The sequence below is a fragment of the Sciurus carolinensis genome, chromosome 2 (assembly GCF_902686445.1).
Source record: "Sciurus carolinensis chromosome 2, mSciCar1.2, whole genome shotgun sequence".
Taxonomy (NCBI): Eukaryota; Metazoa; Chordata; class Mammalia; order Rodentia; family Sciuridae; genus Sciurus; species Sciurus carolinensis.
In genome coordinates this window covers 68,278,429-68,304,127 of record NC_062214.1, presented here as the reverse complement: position 1 = coordinate 68,304,127, position 25,699 = coordinate 68,278,429, and the positions used below count along the sequence as shown (strand labels likewise).

Here is a 25,699-nt window from a genome sequence, read left to right as displayed (position 1 = left end):
CTCATGAAATATGGATCCAGTTTTAAAATACTGAATCTGATCCATACCTCCTACCCTATGCCAAGAAAATTCCAAATAGATCAAAGATGTAACCACAACCAATGAAGAGAGAAGTTTTTCATTCTCTCACATGGGAAACTGTCCTTGCAAACTCAGGGTGTTGATGGTCTTTCTATGACTTTAGATACAGAAGTCAAAAGAGACAAGATTGATAAGTTCAAGTATGAAAGAACAGAAGGAAGAGAGAAACAACTGGGATAGATTCAAACTAAAAAGCTCTCTCTCAGCAAAGGAAACCATCAGCAATGCGAAGAAAGAGCCTACAGAGTGGGAGAAAATCTTTGCCAATCATACTTCAGATAGAGCACTAATCTCCAGAATCTATAAAGAACTCAAAAAACTCAACACCAAGATTACAAATAACCCAATCGACAAATGGTCTAAGGAAATGAACAAACACTTCACAGAAGACCTACAAACAATCAACAAACATATGGAAAAATGTTCAACATCTCTAGTAATAAGAGAAATGCAAATCAAAACTACCCTAAGATTCCATCTCACCCCAATCAGAATGGCAATTATCAAGAATACAAGCAACAACAGGTGTTGGCAAGGATGTGGGGAAAAAGGTACACTCATACATTGCTGGTGGGGTTGCAAATTAGTGCAGCCACTCTGGAAGGCAGTATGGAGATTCCTTAGAAAACTTGGAATGGAACTACCATTTGAACCAGCTATCCCACTCCTTGGCCTATACCCAAAGGACTTAAAATCAGCATACTACAGAGATACAGCCACATCAATGTTCATTGCTGCTCAATTCACCATAGCCAGATTGTGGAACCAATCTAGATGCCCTTCAGTTGATGAATGGATAAAGAAACTGTGGCATATATATACAATGGAATATTACTCAGCCATAAAGAATGATAAAATTATGGCATTTGCAGGCAGATGGACGAAATTGGAGAATATCATGCTAAGTGAGATAAGTCAATCTCAAAAAACCAAAGGAAGAATGATCTCGTTGATAAGTGGATGATGATACATAATGGGGCGTGGGAGGGGTTAGTTTTAGGGTTAGAGTGAGGGTTAGGGAGGGGGACAAGAATGGGGGAAGGAAGGACTGTATAGAGGGAAAAGAGGGATGGGAGGGGTGGGGGGAAGGGGAAAAATAACAGAATGAATCAACCAACATCACCCTATGTAAATTTATGATTACACAAATGGTATGCCTTTATTCTATGTACAAACAGAGAAACAACATGTATCCCATTTGTTTACAATAAAAAAAAAGAAAAGAAAAAAAAAAGAAGGAAGAGAGAAGAGGAAGCAAAATCATAAGCAAAGTAAAAGGATTCTGAAGAAACACTGACAAGTCCTAAAGAAAATGAATCTCTCTAGTGTATATGTAAAGAGATCTTAGAAGTGATAAGAAAAATGACCAACATGCAGGAGGAAAATATGAAAAGCATTTTCACATTTGATAAAAGAGGAAACACAAATGGTCTTTAAAAGATGATAAAGTATTTTCCCTTACTGTCTGAAGGTAGAATGTACATTAGAACAAAATGAGGGCTGGGGTTGTGGCTCAGTGGTAGAGCGATTGCCTAGCACGTGTGAGGCACTGGGATTGATCCTAGCACCACATAAAAATAAATAAATAAATTGAATAAAGGTATTACATCAATTCACAACTAAAACTTAAAATAAACTAAATGATAATCCATTTTTAACTCTTAGGTGGACAAGAATCCATATTCTTTTGGTAGTGTTGGGGAAACAGCTTATACAATGTGAGTTCGCACATAAATTGGTTAATGCACTATGGAATGTAATTCAGCAATTACAAATGTGTTCTCACTTAGCAACACTACTTTGGTGAATTCATCCCTTGGATTTCCTTGTGCCTGTATGAAATCACACTGAGGCATTGTGTGTGACTGCACACACCCACATGTTCATGGAAAGATGTTATTTAAATTCCGGTGGCTTCATATAGCAGAATTCTACATGCATGTACAAAAGAACAAAGCAGGTGCCCACTGACAGATATAGAAAGCTCTTCAAATTTATTGCTAAGGCAAAACAAAGAGCAAAATGATAGAGTTATCATGGTGTATTCTGCATAAAAATAAGGGAGGAAAATCAGAATACATGTTCATATTTACTTGTATACACATAAAGAAATTATATAGGTATACACCAAAAATTAAGAACAGGGATACCCATAGTGAGGAAGGGTAAGAACCAGGGGTGTTAATGGGGAGGGTGGGTGGGAGCACTTTCACTATAGACCTTCTCACAAGTCTAGGGTTTAGACTAAGTGCGTGTATTCCCACTTGAGAAAATAAAAAGAACAACTGCAATGAATCCAGTAATAGCTCAACTTCTCTCTGTGCAAACCAAATCTTGGTTAAAAGTTCCAGGTGCTGCTATCTCCCTCCTCATCCCTGGGGACCAACAGGACTCACTTGAGGGGCTTCATCAGACCATGGATTCTCACAGGCTGCTGACCATGTTCTGCCCGGAAGACCCCGTCTGTCTTACAGACTGCATTGGGTCCCAGTGAAAACCCTGCACATCTGAACACCACTCACCCTGGCGAGTCCATAAGAACACATTGTTTAAATCTAATAATCGCCCCATGAAACATCAGCTGGTGCCTTACAGTACAGGAAGAAGGACCTGCCAGGAAGTGAGATGACGGGGCAGGGCACAACACCAGAAACATGGAAATACGGCCCCCTGAGGACTGGCCCAAGGCTCAGCTCTACTCTCTCTCTGCCTGGGAGGATGCCTCTGGATCCTGCCCTGGCCAGGTGGCCTGTGTAATGTTTATGTGTTTGGTTGCTCAGTTGCCAAATAAACCTGAATGATTTTGGAGCACTCCAGCAAGTGGCTCTCCAGCAGTGGACACTGATCTAGGTCAGTTAGCTCTTTTACAGGCATGAGGCAGACAGAACTATTTAGACAGCTGTAAGTCCTCTCAGAATAAAATCTTATTACCATGGATGAAAAAGCACTTTGGGAGGAAAAAAACCCCAACAGCATCCTAAAATAATAAGCTGAGGTTAGATGGCTTAAGTGAGCTTTCAAAAGGACTTTGAACAGCAGCATGAAAGCACAGTTGAAAATCAACACCCATTCCCCTTGCTTCTGCTCTCTGGGAAGAGCTTCAGGTATCTGGCTTGACAAGCCAGGACTGCAGCCTTGGAAAGAAACTAACAAACAATGACAGGGTAAAAAGGGGTCCTTAGTCTGGGGGTCAGTTCACATATTTCCCACTGATTCTGGATTACCTCTGAAAATCACAGTGGATTTGATAATGACTTTGTGGTCATGTTTGCACTGAGATCTGAAATCTAACCAAGGCCATTGGCTGCCCCATGTTGCTGACTGCTAAGTCTGGGGCTGTGACTGGGGACGAGGATGTTGGCCATGAGTGGAGCTGCTTATCCACAAGAGCACAAAGCACAGAGCAGCAGAACTCATGGGCTGGGGCCAGGGGAGGGTGGGCACTGAGACCATGAAAGCACCCCTTGTTCCTTTCTCCCCAGCTAGCTGGTCTTCACAGCATAGTTAAACAAGACTAGAAGTCACACATAGACAATCATGCCACCTAGGTTGGAGGACTGTCATTTCATATTTCTTCTTTTTAAATATATATGAAAAAAACCCTACCTTTCATTGACTAGTTCCTAGGTGCCACGAAATTCTTATAATAGTCATCTGTTACTCCCATTTCCCAGATAAGGAAACTAAGGGGTGGAAGGAACTTGTGACTTTCACAAAGTCACAGAACCAAATTTGAGCTCAGATCCACAACTTCCCCTGTAAACACGTGGTGCTGATGCAGTGGGTAAGCAGTGAGCTTTCAGGGTGGATGCCAGAGGGTAAGTCACAGACACGGGATTTGGCTAAAAGCAGTGGGTTGCTGCCGGGCTCCATTTCAATAATACATGGGATGGTCAGGCTGTCCTCTTTTAAATATTTATCCATCTGCTTCACTTCATAATTAGTAAGAAAGCGATACAGGATGTGCCCTTTTAAAAAGGTTACTAAACCTCATGGTTACGGTCATTCTCATCCTGTCCTTGGCTTTCCAAACCAGGCCTCCAGAGACATGTTCCTACTGCTCGGGATGTATCCCTCTCCCCTGAGCCCTCTCTATCCGGGATTCTTTGGTTTCTGATGGTCATCTTGTGCTACAATGCACGTGGGCTTGAGGACCTCCAGTCAAGACTGCTGGCTGCAGCGCTGCCCTGGCTGCACTGTGCTGCAGGGGTCCAGTCCCTCTTCTGAAGGGAGACCACACTTGGCCTGATGCTCTGGTGTGGCGTAGAAGGACAGAACACTGAGAGAACTGGATGTGCAGGAAGATGGCCCTCTGCCTGGGAAACTGCTCCTTCTTCCAGAGACCCCTGCCTCCGTATGTCCACCCCATGCCATAACCCTGCTGAAGTCTGATAGGATCATATTGTCGTTTGGCTTCCACAGGAAAGCCTCTGGTGGCAGGCTGAGTCAGCATTCTTTCCTTTGGAAGAGACTGTGTGGGGCCATCTGTCTGCCTGGTTCGGCCCCCACAGGAGCACCACGTACACAGACACATCAGCAGGTTACCTGGGGCCCCTGCTCCGTTTTGGCATCAAAAGGGTCTCCCACAGGTCGTTTCTTGGCATACTCCACGCTCCGCCTGACAAACTCCGAGTAGACCTGCTCTTCCACGAACACCCTGGAGGCGGCTGTGCAGCACTGGCCTTGGTTGAAGAACACTCCCTGATGGGCACACTCCACTGCCAAGTCCACTGGAGGGGGCGGGTGGGCAAGGCAAGAGGAAGCGATTAAGTTGTTAAAGAGGCCTGGCGACAGCTGCAACTCTAATTGCCCACACAAGAAAACAGGCCCCAGGATGGCTGCAATTCAGAAATTAATTTTGTTCTCAGCATTTCCCAGAGAGGATGGGAAAAAGGGATTTTCAGGTCTGGGGTTAAGTAAGTCCCTGCTTGCAGAACTGCTCAGTACCTCGAATACGCTAGTGGGCATACGGAGGTGTAGAACTTCCCATGTCCCTTGCCCATGGAACCTCCTTCTGCCCTTTTTCTGGAGAACGAATGTTGTATGGAAAAAAAACTTTATCAAGTTCTGATGTGGGCCAATTGTAAGAACTTTTAAAGGATTCAAACTTTTCCACCTTGAGTGAAAGAAGGGTCTTATAAGTAACCTGATGCCATCTGTGACTCAGAAGTTTAAAAAGGGCATAGCTTTAACCTCAGGGCTAGATCTGAATTGTAGAACCAGTGTTGAATTAGTTGCTAAAGCCTAACTAAAGGCTGTACAGACAGATTTGAGGGGATATGCTTGATGGGCAGAGATGACAGCCAGATGTCATTTGTATTTACAAATTTACAGAAGGGCTTTTAGTGCTCAATGGTTGGCTGGTTTTTCAGCATCCCATACTACTGCTTGCTTAAGAAACGAAGTTTTCCTTTACACTGGGCAAAGGCACGGGGCCCCACAAGGTATTGGAAGGTGATCCATTTCAAGTCCATCAGACTTTACCCCGCCCCTCCCCCAAGACAACTAATTCATTTCCTGCACCCTGGCGGGAGCCAGGGATGATGGCTGAAGTGTCAGGGGAAGGGTGGTGTGTTACCCCTGATATTATGTCAGGGTTTAATTTCATGGATTGGCACTGCCCAGATGAGGAATAGGAGATGGCTCCATAGTGCTGGCTTTTTTTTTTTTTTTTTTCCTTTTTTGATCCTTATAAAACCAACTCCTAAACAGAATGGTCCTATGCTTTACTTATGACTTTCCTTGCCATAAAGGAATAAGGTGAGTTGAGGTGCAGATGAGGCCTCCAGATACAGTGGCCCAAGAATGCAAAACAGGAATCCTGGCTCTTTTGGATGAGAGCTTGGGACTCCAAATATGGGTTGCAGCAGGACAACACCCAGAACAGCTCCATGTGGTTCCAGAGACCATGAGCAACACTAACGAGGTTTTCACAAGGGAGCACCAACCCAGGCAAGAAATAGAGAGTCCATCTGGAGCTTGTTTCCTTAACCTGCTACTCTCCCATTGAAAACCAGCTTCAGGAAAAGGAACTGATATCAGTCCTTTACACCATAGCAAGAATTGTGCCAGGACCATTTTTCCCCCTCAGGGATATTTGCAATTCCAGCCTTATCTGTGTGTGGAATGGAAGGCTTTGTTCTTTATGACAGGAATTTCTGGCAGCAGTGGACAGGTGGGGGAGGTTGTTCTTTAAGGCAGAAGTGCTTCAAGGTATTGGGAAGTCATACCTTTTGATAGTTGACCCTGTTACCAGGCAAATGGAAGCCAAGTATGGTCCCTTCTATTCTCTTCTTGACATGGCAGCCAAGAATAGCACATATTTTAATATTATGTCAAGCAGCTCTAGCAAGACTCCAGCCACTCCCAAGTTGCTGTGCAGGTGGCTTTCCCAGGGAAGAGACAGTAGACAGTACCCAGACCATGGCCTTTGTTTTTATGAAAGAGTCAGTTGCCACTATCTTTTTCTGATTTATCAACCAGGCATGAGACAAAGAAGGAAGAAACAACTCTTCAGAAAGCCTGGACACACTGCAGAAGATTCTGACTCCAAAGGTAGAACAACAGATGCTGAGAGTGGAGAGTGCCTGTCTCCCCGTTTCCCCTCATTCTCATGCCCCTCCTCCACCCCAGAGGCCCCCTCTGGGGAGAAACTGGCCTGTCTGCTCCTCATGGCCCCAGCTGCAGCTCCACAGGGGCAGGAAGGTGAACTTGCCCCTCCAGCTACCGCCCTGGCCACGTCCTTCTCCAGTGCAGCTTTCTATCAGCAACAGAGCAGGCAGTTCGGTCTCTATCTGCCCGCAGTCATGGCTGGCAGACTGCAGGCAGACTGGCCCAAGGTAGAAAATTTCCCCACTGAGTGTGATCCTGTCTCTCTCAGTTGGTCCTGAATGCAGGCCAGGAAGTGGGGTGGGATTTACAGAAGTTCCAGAAAAGTCCAGAAGGGACAGAGACTCACAGTCGGCATCGGCACACACGATACAGGGGTTCTTGCCCCCAAGCTCCAATGTCACCCTCTTCAGATTGCTCCGGGAGGCAGCTTCTTTAACAAGCTTTCCAACCTTTGGGATAAAAAAAACAGCCAGATTAAACCTTGGACATGACTGAATGGAGCTGAAATGTACATGCCAGTGAATGTCGTGGACAAGCCTGGGAGGCAGCACTGCAGGGCCTGGGTACTTGCCTAGGGGGACCAGAGTCCTTCATGTAGCTCCCCTGGCCTCTGCATCTCCCCTTAGACTGATTTGACATCCTGGAGCCTCTCCACTCACAGGTGTGGATGGGAGTCTCTGGAAGGCCCTGAGATTTACCCACGGGCACAGCCATTTACTTGCCTTCCTCAGCACCTACCCCTCTGGGCTCAGCAGGCTGGCCCAGCTCATCTGACAAGGACTCAAGGCACTGAGATATTGAGAGGCAACTCCTCCACCTCTCAGTTGTGATGGTAGCAATAGCTGAAATTCCGACAGCCCAGCAGTGAAGGTGTGACTCCTTGGTATAATCTGAGGGAAGCTTTGAGAATTAGGACTAAAGCCAGCATAGTAGGTAGGCAGAGAATTGATGCATGATGAAGAAACAGGAGAATCATCCATCAGACAGCAAACAGCAATGCTCAGCCTCCTTCCCATGCCCAATGGTCTCTCCCATTGTCCAATGTCCCCCTGGAAAGACCCTTAGAGACCACTGTAGATGCTGAGTTCCAAGAGCTGGACAACTGGCAAAAGGCAGGGCTGAGGTTCTTCTCCCAATTCTGAAGGAGGAGTACATTTTAAAATCAGCAAGTTCAGATTGGGCATGTAGTTCAGTGGTAGAAGGCTTGCACAGGATGCATAAGGCTCTGGGCTTCATCCCCAGCACTATGAAAATAAAATAATTAAAATAAAATAAAATAAAATCTGCAAACTCATGGGTGATGGCCGGGAAATGCATATTCAAATGAAATTCACACTCTCCTTTTGTCTTTCCATTTGGTAAAAACTGAAATGTTATTGTTGAGAATATAGGAAAACAGGTACTCATCAATATTGTCCCTAAAGTGGAGGGTGAGATTCAGCAGTATTGATAAAAAATTTCAAAGTGAAAACTTTTGATTCAGAGAGTCCACGTTAAGGAAATGACTGTGTAATAGAGAGATATGCTCATAGCCTTCAAGGACATATTTTCCGAATACATCTGTTCTTAAATTGTCGTATAGTTATTATAACAAGGGAAGCTGTCCATGACCTATTAGGAGGTACGAAAAACCAAACGTAGGAAATTAACTACAACATGATCCCATTAGTAAACCCGTATGTGTATGGATATGGAAACCATCTGGGAGGATTCCCAAGAAATGACAATGGTCAGCCTTGGGGCAGTTCCTGGAACGTGAGATGAGAGAAGACACAGATGTCCCCTTTAATTTATATGCATCTGTATGTGGAATTATTATACTTAAAAAAGAAATGAATAAATGCTTCCCATGTGACAAATATTTCTACCTCCATTCTAACTGAATCTGACCAGGAACCTACATTCCCTTCCTAGAACCCTGAAGGAGGGTGCTGTGTCCTCTGCTTTGACACCCAGGGTGGACATTATAAAAGAGTATAGTCAGAATTAAGTTAAGCCCTAATCTAAAGCCACCAAGGGCAGCCAGTGCTCTGTGTGCAGAACTAAGCAGTTGATCTACACCTGGTTCAATGGCCAGGACAGAGACTTGGCTCCTGCCTTCTAGTGACTTCCCTATCTTCTCACACAGCAGCAAAGTTGTCCCTGCCCCTCCCAAGCTTCTGTGCAGATGTCCTATGCCTTCTCTAGGTGACCATAAGTCCACCTGGGTGCTACCTGCTTTACTCAAAAGCCAATGTCAAGCAAGTAACCTCTGTGGCCCCAAGGATTGGTGGCCAGAGGGCACTTCCCAAAGGGGTGCTTTTCTGCCTCAGTAGCCTTGTTGCCCTCGGCTGTAAAATTTGCCTCAACAACCCACCCTACCCTACCATAAATTGCCATCCTGGAACAGGCTGGGTTTGCCTTTGTACTTCCCCTGGAGACAAGTATTGTCATTATGGATAGATTATCAGTGAACTAGGTTAAATTTACTAGGCATTCAGTATTTCTCTGTGTGTTGTCCATTTTCCCATCACTTTGCCTTTTTCTTTTCCATTGATTTATAGGAACACATATGGAGGTTACAAACCCTTGGTGATCTGCATACATTACAACTGGCTTTCTCTCGTTTGTTAATTATCCCTTAATTATGATATTGTGAGCCACATGGATGTCTTACATTTTTATTTTATCTTCCCTTTTAATTTTTTATTCTAAGACTTCTGAGTTCTGTTAGATATCTATTTAGTCTAGAAACTAATATTTATTTAGTTTTTTTTTTTTACTGATTGTTATGCACTAAAACATGATTAAATTTAGAAAGCAAAAACAAATTATATTTGAGTTTCTTAAAGGAAACATTTGCAGGTCTCAAGTGATATAGCTGCTGCCACTTGTACCAGCAGCCTGTGAGGAGGATTACCTCTGTGGAACCGGTGAAGGCTATCTTGTTGATCTGAGGGTGAGAAGAAATTGCTGCTCCCACCGTGGGCCCAAATCCTGGCACAATGTTCACCACACCTGGAGGGAACCCAACCTGGGAAGAAATTGAGATGGCATCAGAGGAAAAGAACAGACCAGCGTCAGTCACAGACCACCTGTGGGTGGTGGAACCATAGCCTCGTGATGTTCCCAAGCACAGCAGCGTCCTCACAGTAAGCCTGGGCCCAGATCACATCCCCCAGGATCCATACACAGTCAGCTGCAGGTACCCTGGGAGCCCACCTGGGTTCCTCACCCCCTTCCGCCAATCCAGGGAACAGGCTGGGTTCCTCCAAGAAGGGTCTCCCACCTGAGAGGGCTCATGAGCAAATGCGCAGTGATACCACAAGGTGGCACTGGCCCTCTTGTAGCAGAGTACCATCCAGTGTGTATGTGTGCATGCAGTAGAGTGTGTGTGTGTGTGTGTGAGAGAGAGAGAGAGAGAGAGTGCAGTGTCAGAGTGCGTGCACGTGTGAGTACGCATGTGCATGTGTATGTCAGTGTGTCTACGTGTGAACATGTGTACATGTGTGTGCATGTCAGTGTGCACGTGCATTGAGGGAAGGAAAGGTGTTTTGGTCATAAACTCCTAGGCTCAGAGGTACCTGCAAAACATCCTTCCCAAGTTACACTGTTCATTTTAAAATTTATGTTGCAAATGGAACAAGCTCCCTCCACATCCTTTGCTTATTCAGCCTGGCTCACACAGGAGCTGAAGGCAGGGGCTGCCATGGCTCTCACACTCACTCCCCATATGTCACACATTTGAGGGCTTCTCATTAACCACAAACACCACATGCTGAACAAGGCAGAGGATGCTACTCCTGACATGTCCCATGTCTTGCTTAAAAAAAAAAATGTCATTTTAAAAAGTAAAAAGTTTAGGACACAGGGTTCCAATCTCTACTTTCCTATTTTTTTAAGTCATTATTTTAGAATCCACAAGTCCAGTCAATCTGATGATCACATCCTACGTCACTAGTCAAAAGAAAGGAAAAGGCAGGTTTATTATCCATTGTCCCAACCTTGATTGTGGGAATACAGGGCATGCATCCCAATACGAACCCAGCAGAAAAGTGAAGGGAAAGGGTCTTTTCTCCCATACCTCTTTTCTAAGTCTTTGCTACATACAAGTTGATGATGGAATGAATAAATAGGTTGCCAGGTGTGTCTGGGAGGTGGTGTCCCTAGGGGGAAGATGGTTGCTGGCAGAGCAGAGGGCACTGTTGGGGAGTCCCCTGGGGCAGCCCGGCATCGCTATGCTATTTAGCTAGCACTGGTGGGGTCACTCCTCCAGGGGAAAAGAGAACCATTTTACACCCCACAACTCCACAGGACAAAGAACTCCCTCTTGGGTGACCCTCCTGCAAATCCTCTAGACAAAACATTGAGTTCTAAACCACAGGTCTGAGCCCATAATAAGAGTGGCATGTTCTCACTGGGACCACTGGGAGGAATGGTGTTTCTTCCAGCTCAGTGACCACAAGCAGGAGAAAGAAAGCACAGTGGCCAAACAAAACACAGGGAACCGTTCCTTTCCCACTCCATCGTGAGCTGGCTGCCACTGTCACGTCTTGTGACAGTGAGTGGTTCCTGGGAGTGGAAATGTGATCAAGAACACATAATATTTTCTTTTTGGATGTCTTACCTCTTTGATTAGAGAGCCCAGATAGAGGGCGGTGAGGGGGGTCTGCTCCGCTGGCTTCAGGACCACAGTGTTCCCACAGCAGAGAGCGGGCGCCAATTTCCATGCCAGCATCAGCAGAGGGAAGTTCCACTGGGACAGAGCACAAGGAAGGCCTTGGGGGCTGGGGTCCACCACCACACCCCCACCCCAGGTGCCCAACAATGCCTCTGGGGAGGACCCCACTTGCTTTTCACCATCTAGATTTGGGGTTGAAGGGGCAACACAGGAGTGTGCCATGGTCGAGCTGCATCCCTAAACTGCACCTGTGAGACCCTGATGGGCACGTAGCCTATGAGGGAATTCGGCTGGATATATACAACAGTCCCCTCCAAAATGTTTGCTGCAGGGGTGACCTCCTCCCTGCCTGTGGAGCACTTTTTCGATCTTCTCTTCAGGCTGCTGACTGCCTCCTCAGCCCCCAGCCCTATTGCCACACTGGGCACCTGGGCTTCCCAAGCAGATGGGCAGCATCATTGCTTCCCTGGGGCACCTATGAGCATTGACACTGCCCACTGAATACAGTCCCAGCCTCTGAGCAGCGAAGGCTGCTGGAGCGGGCCTCTGCCACCTGACACAGGTGTGCATCTCCACCTGACCTCGGCCCCCACTTGCTGTTTCCTTCCAAGCAGCCCCACCACTTCCACAGCTTCGCCCAAGCCACTCCTGCTTGGAAAGCTTTTCCTATTAAACATGTCTTTCTTATCCTTTAAGGCCCAACTAGGAAACCACCTCTGAGGGATACGGGTCATTCCTAACCACTGGTTGGAATATACCATGCCTTCTGCCAAACACCTAGAGCTGGCCTCTGGAGAGCAGAAATGGGGTCTGACCTATTTAAAGAGCCCTCACCTCTGATGCCATGCCACCAAACACATGCACAATCAGTACTGGCACAACCCACAAACACACACCAGAAATTGGCTCCAAAGGACACAGAGACGTAGGGTGAGATCTACACAGAGTCTATCAGGAGAAGCTGTCGGACTTACTGGAGTGATGGCCCCACACACACCGACCGGCTCATGCCTGGTGAAGCACACAACATTGTCATCTGGAAGAAAGGTGACCCGGTGGGGAAGAGTACTCTCACTTAATCAAGGTTGAGCACTTCAAGCAGTGAAGGCAGGAAGGAGACCCAGAACCCCATGAGGGTGCCAGCTCCAAGTCTTGTCTGTTACACAAGGAGTGATTTGAACTTGACTTCAAACATGAAGTAAGTTCCGTAGGAGAAGAAGTAGCATAGTACCATTTCATGGGGGTGGGGATAGATAGGGAAATGGCTTAGAGGGGCTCTGAAGGGGACACCTGCAGGAAGAGAAGACAGAGCCCCAAAGAGACCCCCAATGAGGCCAGTCTGTCCTGCTTGACTCACCTGTGGGGATGGTCCTGCCCTGGATTTTGTCTGCCCACCCTGCAAAATATCTGAAGGTCTTAATACAGCCCTCCAGGTCAATGAAAAAGGCATGAAGGAACGGCTTCCCTGTATCCATTGTCTCCAGGGTCTGCAATAACAAGATGACATCCACTGTAGAGGCGGCTTTCTTTTAACTGTCAGGTTGTTAAAAATGGAGTCTGAGTCCTACATGTCACTTCAGAAAGCGCAATGCTAAATCCAGATTGACCTAAGATCAGTATGGGCTGCTTTTTTTGCCAAATGCCTGAAGCTGGGGGCTCAGCTAGGGCTTTGGGCAGGTGTAGTCCTTAAAGGTTCATGGAAGCCTCACTAGGAAGGAATCCTCAATGCCATCTGGTCTTTATACAGAGCACAGGGGCCTCAGCTCTCTGACCTGGACATGTGAACCTGTGCTTTCCGAGGAAGCTCTGGGAAGTTTGGCTAGTGAAAAAGTGGCTTTCTCTAACAAAAGAGAAAGGGAAGGCATTGTTTCCTCCCTCTCAGCAGGGCTGGTCAGTGTGGCCCTGGAAAGAGTGATGGAGCTCAGAAGGGCCGTGCCACCATTACAAAGATGCTATGCTTCCCCACTGCACTGCTGTGGCCGGAAGCAGAGCTGGGAGGGAGCAGCTCGTGTACTGCGGAGGGAGTTGGTTACACAGGGCTAGCGAGCATGCAGCAGCTCAATGCAGGAATTCTTTTCTATTTCCAGCCTGCGGTAAAGAGAACCCCTTTGTCCCTTAGACAAGCAACCCCAGTGGAACCCAGCACTGAAACTGTCAGTCATCCCTCTCTGCAGGAAGTGGCCACCCTGACACATAGCCCAGGGCTGGATTCCTGTGGAAGCATCAATGGAGTGAGAAGATGATGTAAAAAGGAAGGCAGGCAGGAAGAACAGCCTCTGCTCCTATGCAGGGCTTTGACCCTAATGCACGGGCATGGGTCCCATCCTGAGTGGGGCATTGCCATTTCCACTTAAAGGTGCAGACAGTGAAGCTGACAGATCCCAGTGACTCAACCACAGGCACCCAGACAGCTAGAGCTGAACTTGAGGTGTCCACCAGCACAGTGACTGCCATTCGGGTGTCGGCCACTGGGGCATTTGCATCTTGGAAGACTTGAGATGCTTGGGTCTCCTCTATAATATCTTTGCTTCAGGGATGAGCCAACTCCCCTCTAAATAGCAGGCCAGTCTGATTAATGCTAGCTGAGAAGACTTGGGTAAGACCTTGAATCTCTCCCTGCCTCAGTTTCCTCACCTGTAAGTTGAACATAACAACAGTCTCCCTTCTAGGCTGGTATGAGAGTGAGGAGTCAGTTACCTAGACCACTGCATGTGCCATGCAAGTGTTCCAAAGGAGAGTCATGACTGATTTTTCCTTTAGGCACCACACAGGTGCTTGGTGACCCTCCCCTGGGGGCTGGAGAAGACAGGGCTATGGGAAGCTGAAGATGATAGGACAGGCCTGGATCCAAGGTGTGTGTCCCATCCCCAGAAGTTGCCACTTAGGGACCAAGTCAGGCCAGTGTGACATTCAGTAAACTGTTCCTTTGGCTCCTATTGATTCATATTCCAAGGTGGAACTTTTAATTTCCCAGGAAAAACTTAGCAATTGCAAGTAATACCAAAAAGGTCTCCAGTACTCAGCTACTCCAGACAGAATCTGCCTGTTGATGGAACCAGGAGTTTATTCTTGACTTTTTTTTGGAATAGGACAAGGGAGAAGACTTTGGCATCGTGGCTAAATTTGCAGCGTTTTTTAACTATAACTATCCACCTCTAGACCTGGTTTTCTACCTCTTGCTGGGAGACCTTGGACAAGCTACTTACTCCCTCCGGTCCTCCGTTTTCTTATCTCCTAAGTGGATAATAAATACTGCAGGTCAAGTACTTACAAGCCAGCTGCATGGAGAGCATTAAATAAGCATTGGGTGTTTTTATTTTTTTAATCATTAGCTTTATCATGAACTTACTGGAGTGATAATATGAATTTTCCAGGTTCATTTAATGGAATCTATCTAAGAAAATTCCAGGTCACAATAGGTTCAGACAGAAAATTTTTTAAAAAATAAAAATTCACAGGTGAAAGAGAGGACTGGAATCAACCTGAGAACCAAGTGTTAGCTACTGAATGGAACAGTTACCTCTTAACCTACTTACTGTCATGGTTCAACCAAAGTATACCACAGCCACTCCTAAATTTATTTCCTTTAGCATTTTAGGAGAAAAATGTGTCCTCTGAATAATTAAGACCCAACAACCATGAGATACTGAAGAAGGACAGAAAGGAGTGGCAGGTGGGAACTGCCCTGCATGGCCCATGTGTCCAGGCATTAAGTGAGAGGACCCAGAAATGGCACTCAGGGAGAGACTACAGGAGAGCCCCTATTTGGAAGCTCCCAAAATGAACACCTAAGAGCCACAGCCTGGGCCCAGGGTGCTTCTGCAAGGGAGAGAAAGTCAGGGGCCACTGGATTCCCCTACATCTGTTTCCAAACATCGAACACAGAAAAAACACCCAGCTCTGTCAAACCACTAAGTGGCAAGAGAATAAGAAGGATGGAGGCACTTGCTGCTTGCGAATGCAGGAAACCATATCAAGGTGGAGAGTGAGGATGCCTGCCTGTGATGTGGCTGGAGTTTTAAAAACCATATTCGCCTGTAAAATTCCCTTGTCCCTTTCATGTTGTGGCAAAGAACTGGATCTTATTTCTTGTGAACAGCGAGGTCCTGATGGCAGGGGAGATTTGCTGGGTGGTGCCCGGAGTTCCTCCAACGTTCCTCTTCTGCTATCAAAACACAGCCGAACTGGGACAATGGGGCGGATGAAGACGAAGGTGGCCTTGCAGCCGCTGCTCCCAGGATGATACTGACACTGAGGACGGGGTGGGGAGGGGTGCCCAGGGCACATCCTCTCCAGCCTGCTATTAGTCCACACGGACATTGCAGACCGATGAGCTCATGCCGGGCGAAAACAGAAATGTTTTTGAAAAAGCCAGTTTGGCAGCTTGAGAGTCAAGGCTGGCTTTCGGTGCAGGAAGAAACCAGAGGCTCGGTGGAGAGAAGAGCTCTCTCTGGAGGAAGCTATCCTCACCCTGATTCGGATTCAGTGAACAAACCAACTGGCCACTGGGAGGGAGGGAGGGAAGGGAAGAAGGAAGGAAGGAAGAAAGGGGGCCCTAGTTTCTCTGTGGAGGTGCCCTCGGGGAAATGCACCCAAGAGTTCCTTTGCCTCTGGCAAACATATTCAGTGTCAAAAGCAACTCTAAGTCCTGGCTGACACCAGGATGTTTCTTGAAACAGGTGCTTCTTGTACTCAACATAAGAAAAGCCATTTTTCCAAATCAAAGGCCCCAACGAAAATTCCTCTCCTATAAACCGAGTCTTAAGGTTTAGAATACGTTTTAAAAACAGGTGTGTGAGCCACACAAAGGATGGATGTGTAGGTTGCAAACCAGTGGCCCCAGGATGTCCTCTGGTCACCCACCTCAACATCAAACAAAGGTCTGAGGGTCTTGTTTTGTTTGTTTTTTGTTTTGTTTTGCAGTGCTGGGGATCGAACTCAGGGCCTTGTGCTTGCAAAGCAAGCACTCTACCAGCTGAGCTATCTCCCCAGCCCCTGAGGGTCTTGTTAAAGAACACATTTACAACATATGAAGGCCTTCACAGCCCAGATCATGGGCTGGGCTGCCTTTTATCCCCATATCCCCATTTTACAGCTGAGGAACTAAGGCATTTAAAAATTAGTGGCCGGCAGGCATGTAGCTGGGATTATTAGAATCTAGGCCTTCACACAACACTATTACAACCACTAATATTAGTAATAACCCTCATGTAGTTAGTGCTTCCTACTAGCCAGGGACTCTGTTAAGAATTTTAAATGGAACATTTTTAAAACACTTAGACATCATTATTAGTGAAATTTTACATGAAGAAATAAATCTCAGAGATGTTAAGAAACTTGTCCAAGGTCACACAGCTAGTAAGTGGCAAAGTTAGGATTTGAACCCATATCTTTCATTCTCTGAGGTTTCCTATAACCAGGCTATCCTGCCTTTACCACTATTCTACACACACTCACCCCTGCTCAATTCAGGGGTAATATAGAAATGATTTTAGGTCATTTTTTTTCCTATAAGTGATGGGCACTTATTTTAATAAGTATTAGGAAAAAAAATCACAACCAGCACTTTAAACCTGTAGTTTCATGCATATTATTACATTAACCACCCCCACTCCCACATCCATGGAGGACAGGGTCCAAATTCTTGGATTCCTGAAAATGCAGGTAGTACCTAACCCAATATTACTGTTTTTCTACACATACACACCTATGATACAGGTCTAGTTATAAATCAGGCACAATGAGAGATTAACAATAATAACTAAAAGTAAAATAGAACAATTTTAACAGAATACTATAGTAAGTTATTTAAAACTTATAAGTTGCTTTTTCTGGAATTTTCCACTTAATATTTTTGAACCAGGATTGACCCTGGGTAAGTAAAGTCATATAAAGGGAAACCTCAGAGAAGTGGGTACTACTGTATACAGGATGAGGTCAAATTTAAGTTTAAAGGAAACCAATGTGAAAAAGAAAAAATATTGAGTACATAAACATGTAAGTGGGACCAGGATGCTACCCAGTCCGTGGTCCCCAAGTGCAAATGCCCCAAGTTTACTCACGGCCAGAATGGCACGGTCCCTCTCCACCAGGTCAGCCAGCTGGTGCAGCAGCCTGCCCCGGCTCAGGGCATCCAGGCGGCGCCACGGGGAGTCCCTCTGGAAGGCGGTTTGTGCAGCCTCCACGGCCTTGTCCACATCAGGCTGAGTGGCCAAAAGGACAGACAGAGCGTGTCACCTTTTGATGCAACCACAGTTTGGGGCAACTCTGGTGTGAGTGATGGAGAACAGCGGCATGTAGCTGCTGTAGCGCGGAGGAGGGTGCAGCGCGGAGGAGGGTGCGGCACAGAAGTGAAGCTTCAATCACCTGAATATGGAGGTGGGGGGGGGTGTTCTTTTTTTCCTTTGCATCTTTAGTCTTTTTCAAAAATTCTACCATGGCCAAGTATTCACCTCCTTTCTGAATCAAAGAGCATTTTAATAAAGTCACCAACCTTAAGCATTTTTCTTGGTGACTCAGGTATGAAAAGATTTTTCCACTGTGGTCCAAGAGGGAGGATTGGGGGAGGTGATTCCTGCTTCTGTAGATCAAAGAACTGATCACACTGGAAGAGTCTGCAGTCATCTGCAGTCAGGCAGGGGCAGTGACAGCCATGGAGGCCCTTTTCTGCTCAGCCTCATTGTACCCCATGGGTGCAGAATGGTTGCACCATTTTACCAACAGGAGCTGGATCTTTTGAGAATAATTACAAAGGAACCATTTTTGTTGTTGCTGTAGTGGTGGTGGCGGTGGGGCTGGAGGCTGAACCAGGAGTCTTTCGCGTCCTAGGCAAGTGCTCTACCACTAGGTCACACTTCTAGCCCGGAATCTCCTTCTTAAAAGGAAACAAGTCAGAGTTATTTAGAACAGCATCACCTATCCTCATTTTTCAGGAAGAATGGGCTTCAAGGTTCTGGTTGCTGATGGGCAGTGATCCATCCTGAAGGCTGCTCTGAGTCCCTTCCCCTGGAGGTGCAGCAGGCAGCAGACATGCGACATCAATCAGGAGGGGATTGCACCAAGGTTCTGTCTCCAAAGTTTGCACGGGGGTGAGCAAAAGCTTTGGCAAGGGAGATACTGGGACACTGGATTACTTGTTCTGGGCTCTGGAGTAGAGACCAGGACCTCTCCAGCTATAGGGGATAGGTGGGGCAAGGGTCTCAGTTTCCTCTCTGACACCTATGTGGGACACTTGGGAATCATCCAGTGGGAATCCCATTCAGCATCATGGCCTCCCTGCCAGAGCCCATGTGCTACTTTCTTTGAAGACAGAGTTTAGGATAAGAAGTCATATGTAGTGGGTGTCTATGTGGGGAACCACTGTGTATTGCATGTGTATCACAAGACTGTTCCTTGTGGGAGAAAATCCAAGCCTACATCACTCACACAACCATTACCCCACTCATTTCAACATCACTAATACACTGATTAAGAATAGCTATCCAGCCAGGAGCAGTGGTGTATGCCTATAATCCCAGCACCTTGGGAGGCAGAGGCAGGAGGATAGGGAGTTTAAAGCCAGCCTCAGCTTAGCAACTCAGTGAGACCCATGTCTCTAAGTGAAATATAAAATAGGACTGGGGATGTGGCTCAGTGGTTAAGTGCCCCTGGGTTCTATCCCCAGTAGCAAAAAAAAAAAAAAAAATCTATCCAAGCTGGGCATTATGGTACACACCTCTAATTCCAGCTACTCCAGAGGCTAAGGCAGGAGGATTTTAAGTTCAAGGTCAGCCTTGGTAATTTAGCAAGGCCCTGTCTCACAATAAAAAACAAAAAGGGCTGAAGATGTAGCCCAGTGGTTACAGTGCCCTTGGGTTCAATATCTAATATTAGGAAAGAGGAAGAAGAAGAAGAAGAAGAATATAGGCAGAAGGACTGGTTGAACACAAGGGCAGCCTGTACAATATAATGAAAACCCCCATCTCAAGAAAAAAGAATATCTGTATTTTGGTGTTTGAAGAGGGGTTCATGTTTCCCCTTTTTTTTTTTTTACTGTACAAGACCTTAACCTCTAATCTTTCAGTTCAAAATACACTTTATGGCCTTGAAATATTCCTTAGCTTCTACAGAATAACATAGACCCCACACTAGTCAATAGGCCACACAGACTCCAGCTTTACACAATCATGGAAGTTCCTAGTAGAAGAGAAATCTGGTGGTTACATGACATTATGACTACCCCCACATCGCTTGGATTGCAAGTCTTTTTTCCTTCAAGTGTATTTTTTTTTTAAAAGTGTTTCCTGCCAGAATGCTGCATTTGGTGAAACACCCCAGCCGGAAATGCTTTCTGGAAAGATTCTTTAATGACTCCAGGTTCAAATAATTGATAAAAACCTTTCCTTTAGCCACGTGATGAGGATAGCTGAGGTCATCCTTATAGATGGGGAAACATCTATCAAAGGAGAGTGACTCTTTGCAAAGACCGTCTGTAATTGATCCCATGCAAGACCATGTGTCTGAATTTCACATACCAACCGGTCAGAGCGATTACTCAGGCCCTACCCCCAGGGTGGGCCCGATCTGTCTTACAGCTAAGCCACACTGCTTCCTTATCCTTCATTTATCTATAATTGAATTACTGGGGAACAGGGGGACTTACCTTATCTCCTTCTTCCACTTCACATATTTTCTCTAGAGTTGAAGGGTTATATGTGGCAAACTTTTTTCCACTCTTGGATTCGTGCCAGTCATTGTTGATAAATATCTAACCAGGAAAGGAAGTGTAACGAATTAGGTTTAAATCAAAATCATATAATTTCAACATGCTAAGGACCTTAGGTAACGTCTTGTCTGCCCTCTCCCCCACCGCTCCTTCCTCCTCTTGGATGTGTTACAGATGAGACCTGGAGAAGACAGAACACCCAGTCACATGACCAAGTCACCAACTGGGAGCAAATTCAGAATTAGAATCCAGGCTGTCGTAATAAAACTAAAGTTGTTTAGAGTTTTTCTAAATTATTATTTTTTTAACATGGGTTCACAAAGAATAGCTGGGTTAAATATCGGATATAAATTGAATCCTACACCCTCAAAGACTTTGGGGGAAGATGAAGCAGGTATAGGTCTAGAAAGTGATGAGCAATTTGCCTGCTCCTGAAGGGTGTGTAAGCAGTGAGTGTCCCTTTCCTCCTTCCTCCTGCAACCCCAGCAGGATAGCCAAGGACCTTGATTTATAGGAGGATCCTACCATAATCCTTTAGTCTTCATTAATGCACATCAGCACACCCTTCCCTTACATCCCCTTTTAAAGGTGTATTTTCCTGTTGGGCTTGATAAAAACCAGCGTCAGAATACAAAGCTAAATAACTGGGATAGACAATTTTCAGGTTACATTAAGTCACGTAACAAAACACCGTCGATATCCAAAATCCAAGAAATAAACCACAAAAGTCACTTCACTGGAAGCCTCAATTATCCAAAACACAGCTAAAATATAAGAATGCAAAAAAAAAAAAAAAAGAAAGAAAAAAAGAAAGAAAGACATCATGAGCAAACCAAAAAGAACTTTCAAAGTCTATGTATGCACTGAAATGTATGTACTATTTACTCTTAGTTTATTTTAAGTTTTAACCACATTAAAGCAAAGGGGTTTGGAAAAGAACTAGGAACAGAGATGATAGATAATGTACTAAGCACCTTCTGACAGCAATGAGGTCCTGGCTGCCCTGAGAGAGGACAGACAAGGTCTTACTGCACCTCTGGGAGGGTCTTGTTAGCACAGCCTGTCACCGGGAAAGACCCAGTTGCAGAAATGGCCAAGTATTCCATCAAACACAATGTCCTCAATCATTTCTAAGGACAGAACAGTCCATTGGGATTTCTTTCTTATATCTAGATGATATCATACACATATATTTTTATTCTGCTTCTCTTTGAATTGTTTAAAAGAAGCATTGCGTCACTACAGGGCCAATTCCAATGACTGTGAATTTGATTCATTGGGAACACTTGACTCTCCAATGATGACAGATGAGAGAGGGGAGCCATCTCCTCGAGTGTGCGGCTTGGTTACTTCTCTGGAGTAGGCCCTGTAGTATCAACTCCACAGCTCATGGGGAAGGGAGCCTAGGTGACTCTGGCGGGGACAATGCACGGAAGAGAGGCTCTGCCTGGCAGGTGAGCAGAGACCCCCTGCCCTCCCATGTGGAACCCAGAGCTGAGAGCATCTGGTTCCAGAGGGACTCGCCCATCCGACTTCTAGAAGCTCAGCGCCTTCCCTGTGAGGCCAGGCCCCCAGGGAAGCGTGCGAGGAAAAGGCTAGGCTACAATTACAGGTTTATTCTTCCAGCTGAAACCAAATCCAAGAGTCCACTTTTGCCATGCAGCAAGTAATCACTCGGTAACAGTGAGAAATTAATAAGTGGAGAAGAGGAGTTAGGTTAGTGTGGGGAGGAAAGTGCAGCCAGGAAGAGAGGCCCATTTGTAGCAAGATGAAATTTCGTGGGTTAGATAATAGAGACGGTCAGTGAAAATTGCTGATTCTAGGTCCTTCCTGGTATCAATTCCAAGGGGGAGGGAAAGTGAGAAGGTGGCAAGACAGAATATAAATAGGGGGGATGGAAACAGATTGCAACGATCGGGTGTCTGTTATACCTCATCTCCAAGCATGCTCCTCAAAAAAAAAAATTTTTTTAACTTGGTTGTTCGTGACATTGATCCATAGTCCTTGCTAACCAGCAATTAAAAAAAAAAAAAAAACATTCAAACTGCTAGACTCTAACCATATCTCCCCATCACAATGTTTTTAATTTAGCAAAGTTATTTTCTTTATACTACCCTACTAAGCAATCTTATAAGTGGTTTCTACTGTTGATTTTTCTCTCCACTAAAACAAAACAAAAACGCAAATAAGGAAAGGGTCCATGAACGTAGTCTACCGACAATGCTGACTGTATTGTTTTGAACCCCAAATCAGGATAAAGGACCTAGAAGGGAATTGTTTTCCTTGACTTGTGAACTGGTATGGAACAAACTTTATCCAGTGTAAAATTAAGCAACATTGAGTTGTAGGCAGAATTCACTTTTTACTGAAGGATTGGCACAAAGCTGGAAGGTGCCCTGGACGGAGATCAGGATGGTGATCACAAAAGTGAATTCTACTGGCATCATTTTTAGTAACTTCCACTGGCTGTCAGGACACTCAGATAAACTCAAAAGGAATATGTTTTTCAGGAGATTTGGGGGAATTTTATTTTTCATAAAAGAGATAATAAAAACTGGCATTTGAATGAAGCACAAAACTTTAAAGAGAACCTCTGATGTTGGAGGAAACTTTATAAAGAAAGAGTCCCCCTAAAATGGAAGGGGTTGGTATCCTCTGAGGTCTGTGGGGGTCCCCAGAGGGACCCTCCTCTCACCAAAATCACATTGCATGACCCTACTCCCAATGTTAAATCTGGGAACAAGTGAAGAGATTTGACAAAGGCCTCCTTCTGGAAGCTGATTCACCTTGGAAATCACACCATCAAGGCCAGGGCTCAAACTGATCCTCCAAGAGCGAGAAGCACCATGAATCAGTTTTGAAAAATAGCAGACCAGGCTGGCTCATATGCTCCATCCAGCCAACTGTTTGCCTTGGGCCTCCATTCTGCACTTCAGCCTCTCCTCCTCCTCTCCACTTCTTCCCTGGGCAGGCAGTCCCCACTACCTCTCAGAGAGTCTTCCTGACCAAGGAAGGAGTATTCACCCACAGTCCCACAGTATGCTAAGGAGAAGCCTCTGTGGAGGTAGGCTGGTGGCAGGGACCGAGCAGGCAGCAGTGTTGTCCCCCATGAGTGTAAAAGGTACACATGGCATCAGGCAGTTGGAGCCCTCTAAGAGTCCCAGCTCAGTTCCTGCACCTTACTACCTTTCCTCAGTGTATGGTAAATAACACATCGTCTTTTTAATGGGTAATGGGGGCCCCCACCAAGACAACAGTCACTCATTGCTCTGTGAAACTTCTAAATTCCCCCTCCAAAAGGGCTGCATTTACATATTTAAAGGGTCCTAAGGAATCACAGAGAAAGGGGGAAACTTTTCTTGTGTGGCCAGATTGCTCCCATAAGACTGACAAGGTACAAAGTAAAAGGACAATCATACCTTCACTTTCTGTTTCTATAGTTTTACAAAACTCTTTACTAAGCAAAACACCACCACCCAAAACGACAGCAGCCAAGCACCACAAAGTTAGGGTCTGAAAAAATGAAGGCACTATTCTAACCGTCCCCAGAATTTAGGTTGGAATTTTCCCTCTGAAGTTGATATTATTAAGAAAACTGCATTAAAAACAATTTTCAGCCTTTGCTGTAGATTACAGAGCCATCTGAAAACAGTCAATCTAAATGTCATGTAATTTAAATGTCCACACAACCCATTTTGGGAATTAAGTGTCAAAAGACCAAAACCCCAAGGCCACATATAATGTTCTGCCACTTTCTCTGCTTGATTAAAATTATTTGAGAGAGATAATCTCTACTTTTGAAAGTAAAATCGATGAGGGAGTTTTCTAAGCATTGTGTTAGCTGGAGTTGGGAACTACCGACAAAAGGAGACAAAATTGGGAGAAGTAAAGTCATCTGCTGTCTTAGGCCTGCGCGGCTGAAGAGCCCCCTCCCTCCCAATCAGCACAGGGCGAAGAACCTAGACAGCCCGGGGTGACCTCCCTCAAGACAGGCTCCTGGCTGCGGCTCCCTAGCTCTCCTCGGCCCCTGCTCCCAGGCATCGCCATCTTCCTCTGCCCCAGGCAGGTGATCTCAACTGCTTTGCCAGAGTTCCAGACTCCTAGGAAAGAGCGCAAAGAAGCAGAGCCCAGTGCGGCAGGGTTGCGACAGAGCCTGGGAGCTCCGACCTTGCCAGACAGCATCCCCAGACCCAGATCTGGAACTCTGGGGAACATCGTTCTTGGTCTATAAACACCAGGACAGTTTTATCAGTAAGCTCCTTTCTTTTTTCCTAAGCTCTGCTGGTAAGGTGGGTACAGGCTAAGCACAGAAGGTGCCAGGAGCGTCTCTCATCACTCCTGAGGTCCTGCAGCCCAATTCTGGCTCCCCATGTGGCCCTTGCTCTAGACTCGTTCCTGGAGTTCCCAGGCACCTCGGACCCTCCCAAAGCCCGACTTCTTCAGCCCGGAAAACCATCCCCAAGGTTTGCAGAGAAACTACAGTGCCGCGAGTCACCACAGGGCGACCTCCAATTGCTTTCAGAGGGCCCTTCAAGGGCACGTCGGGGCTGCTCTGGACTACAGCCTGGCACCGACTTCTCACCCGGCTTTGAGGCTTAGAGCCCCCAGCCCCGCCGCCTTTGAGCCTGCTTAGGGCACGAGTTCCCACCCGGGATGCCCCTTGAAAAGTGCGGTTTCGGGAGGGCCTGGCCCGGGCAAGGAACCTCAGGTCTAGGGAGAGTCCAGCGAACTCCCGGCCTGCTGACTCCTCGCCCCGCGCCCCCGGCCCAGCTGCTCAACGCGAAGTCAGACGGCCGTCGGGTGGGAGGCGCGTCCACCTCACCTTGGTGAACTTGACTTCCAAGTTGTGGATGGGGCGCGGCAGGGCAGGCGGCTTCTTGTCCGGCTGCCCGTTTTCCACGGCCCCGTTGGTGGTGGCCATGGCTCCTCCGCGCTCGCGGGCCCGAGGCGCCTGAGACTGCGGCGCGCCGGCTCAGCTTGGGCGGTGCGCAGCCTGCTCCTGGGGTGACAGCTCCGCGCCGCTTTATGGAGCGCCCCACGCCTCCCGCCCGAGGGGGCCGTCTAATTGGCTGCAGGACCGGAGGACCGGAGGGCGGGCGGGAGTGCGGAAGGGAGGGGAGGGGGCCGGCCCGCCTCACCCGACCCCGCCCGCCGCCCCTGCGGGAGCCCGGCCATCCCCCGCCCGGCCCCGGTGCCGGCTTCTCGGCCCGTGCGCGGACCGGCCGGGCGGCTGCGCCTCGCGCTCTGACTGGAAGTTTGCCCTTGGACAAGCCTTCCGAAGCTCTGCGGAAGTCCCAGAGCGGGGACACGGGGTCGAAGCAGGGAGCGGGTGCAGGGACCGCACGCAGTTCTCAGCTGTCTCTCCGCAGTCCGGCGGGTTTGCACCTGCTGCCTCCCCCGTCCCCCGCCGATCCGCACTTGCCCAACATTGACCTGCGCGCCCAGCGGAGTTCGGGAAACGCGCGTTCGCTAGCTCTGAGTTCTGGTGGTTCGCAGATAGAATGGGCATCTGGAAAGGCATCCCCCGCGTCGCTGCCCACGAACCTCAGCATTGGGTCCAGCTGCCAGGTCCCCGCTGGTACTCCAGACCGCCTGAGCCAGGACGCCCGGGTCCACCTTGGGCATGGCTGGCCTAGAATTTC

General features: G+C 46.9%; 1 protein-coding gene across 1 annotated transcript in view; it reads right to left on the bottom strand.

The window, feature by feature from the left end:
* Aldh1a3 (aldehyde dehydrogenase 1 family member A3) overlaps positions 1–25,233 on the bottom strand; it is a 35,031-nt gene extending 9,798 nt beyond the window's left edge. Inside the window, exons 1-9 of the mRNA XM_047541732.1 lie at positions 24,880–25,233; positions 19,995–20,099; positions 17,416–17,556; positions 12,711–12,840; positions 12,328–12,389; positions 11,300–11,428; positions 9,593–9,706; positions 7,040–7,142; positions 4,627–4,811 (exon numbers count right to left, since the gene is read on the bottom strand). Coding sequence (XP_047397688.1) covers positions 4,627–4,811; positions 7,040–7,142; positions 9,593–9,706; positions 11,300–11,428; positions 12,328–12,389; positions 12,711–12,840; positions 17,416–17,556; positions 19,995–20,099; positions 24,880–24,978 — 1,068 coding nt within the window. The 5' untranslated portion in view covers positions 24,979–25,233. The remainder of the gene's footprint in view (positions 1–4,626; positions 4,812–7,039; positions 7,143–9,592; positions 9,707–11,299; positions 11,429–12,327; positions 12,390–12,710; positions 12,841–17,415; positions 17,557–19,994; positions 20,100–24,879) is intronic.
* Positions 25,234–25,699: the final 466 nt, after the last annotated feature.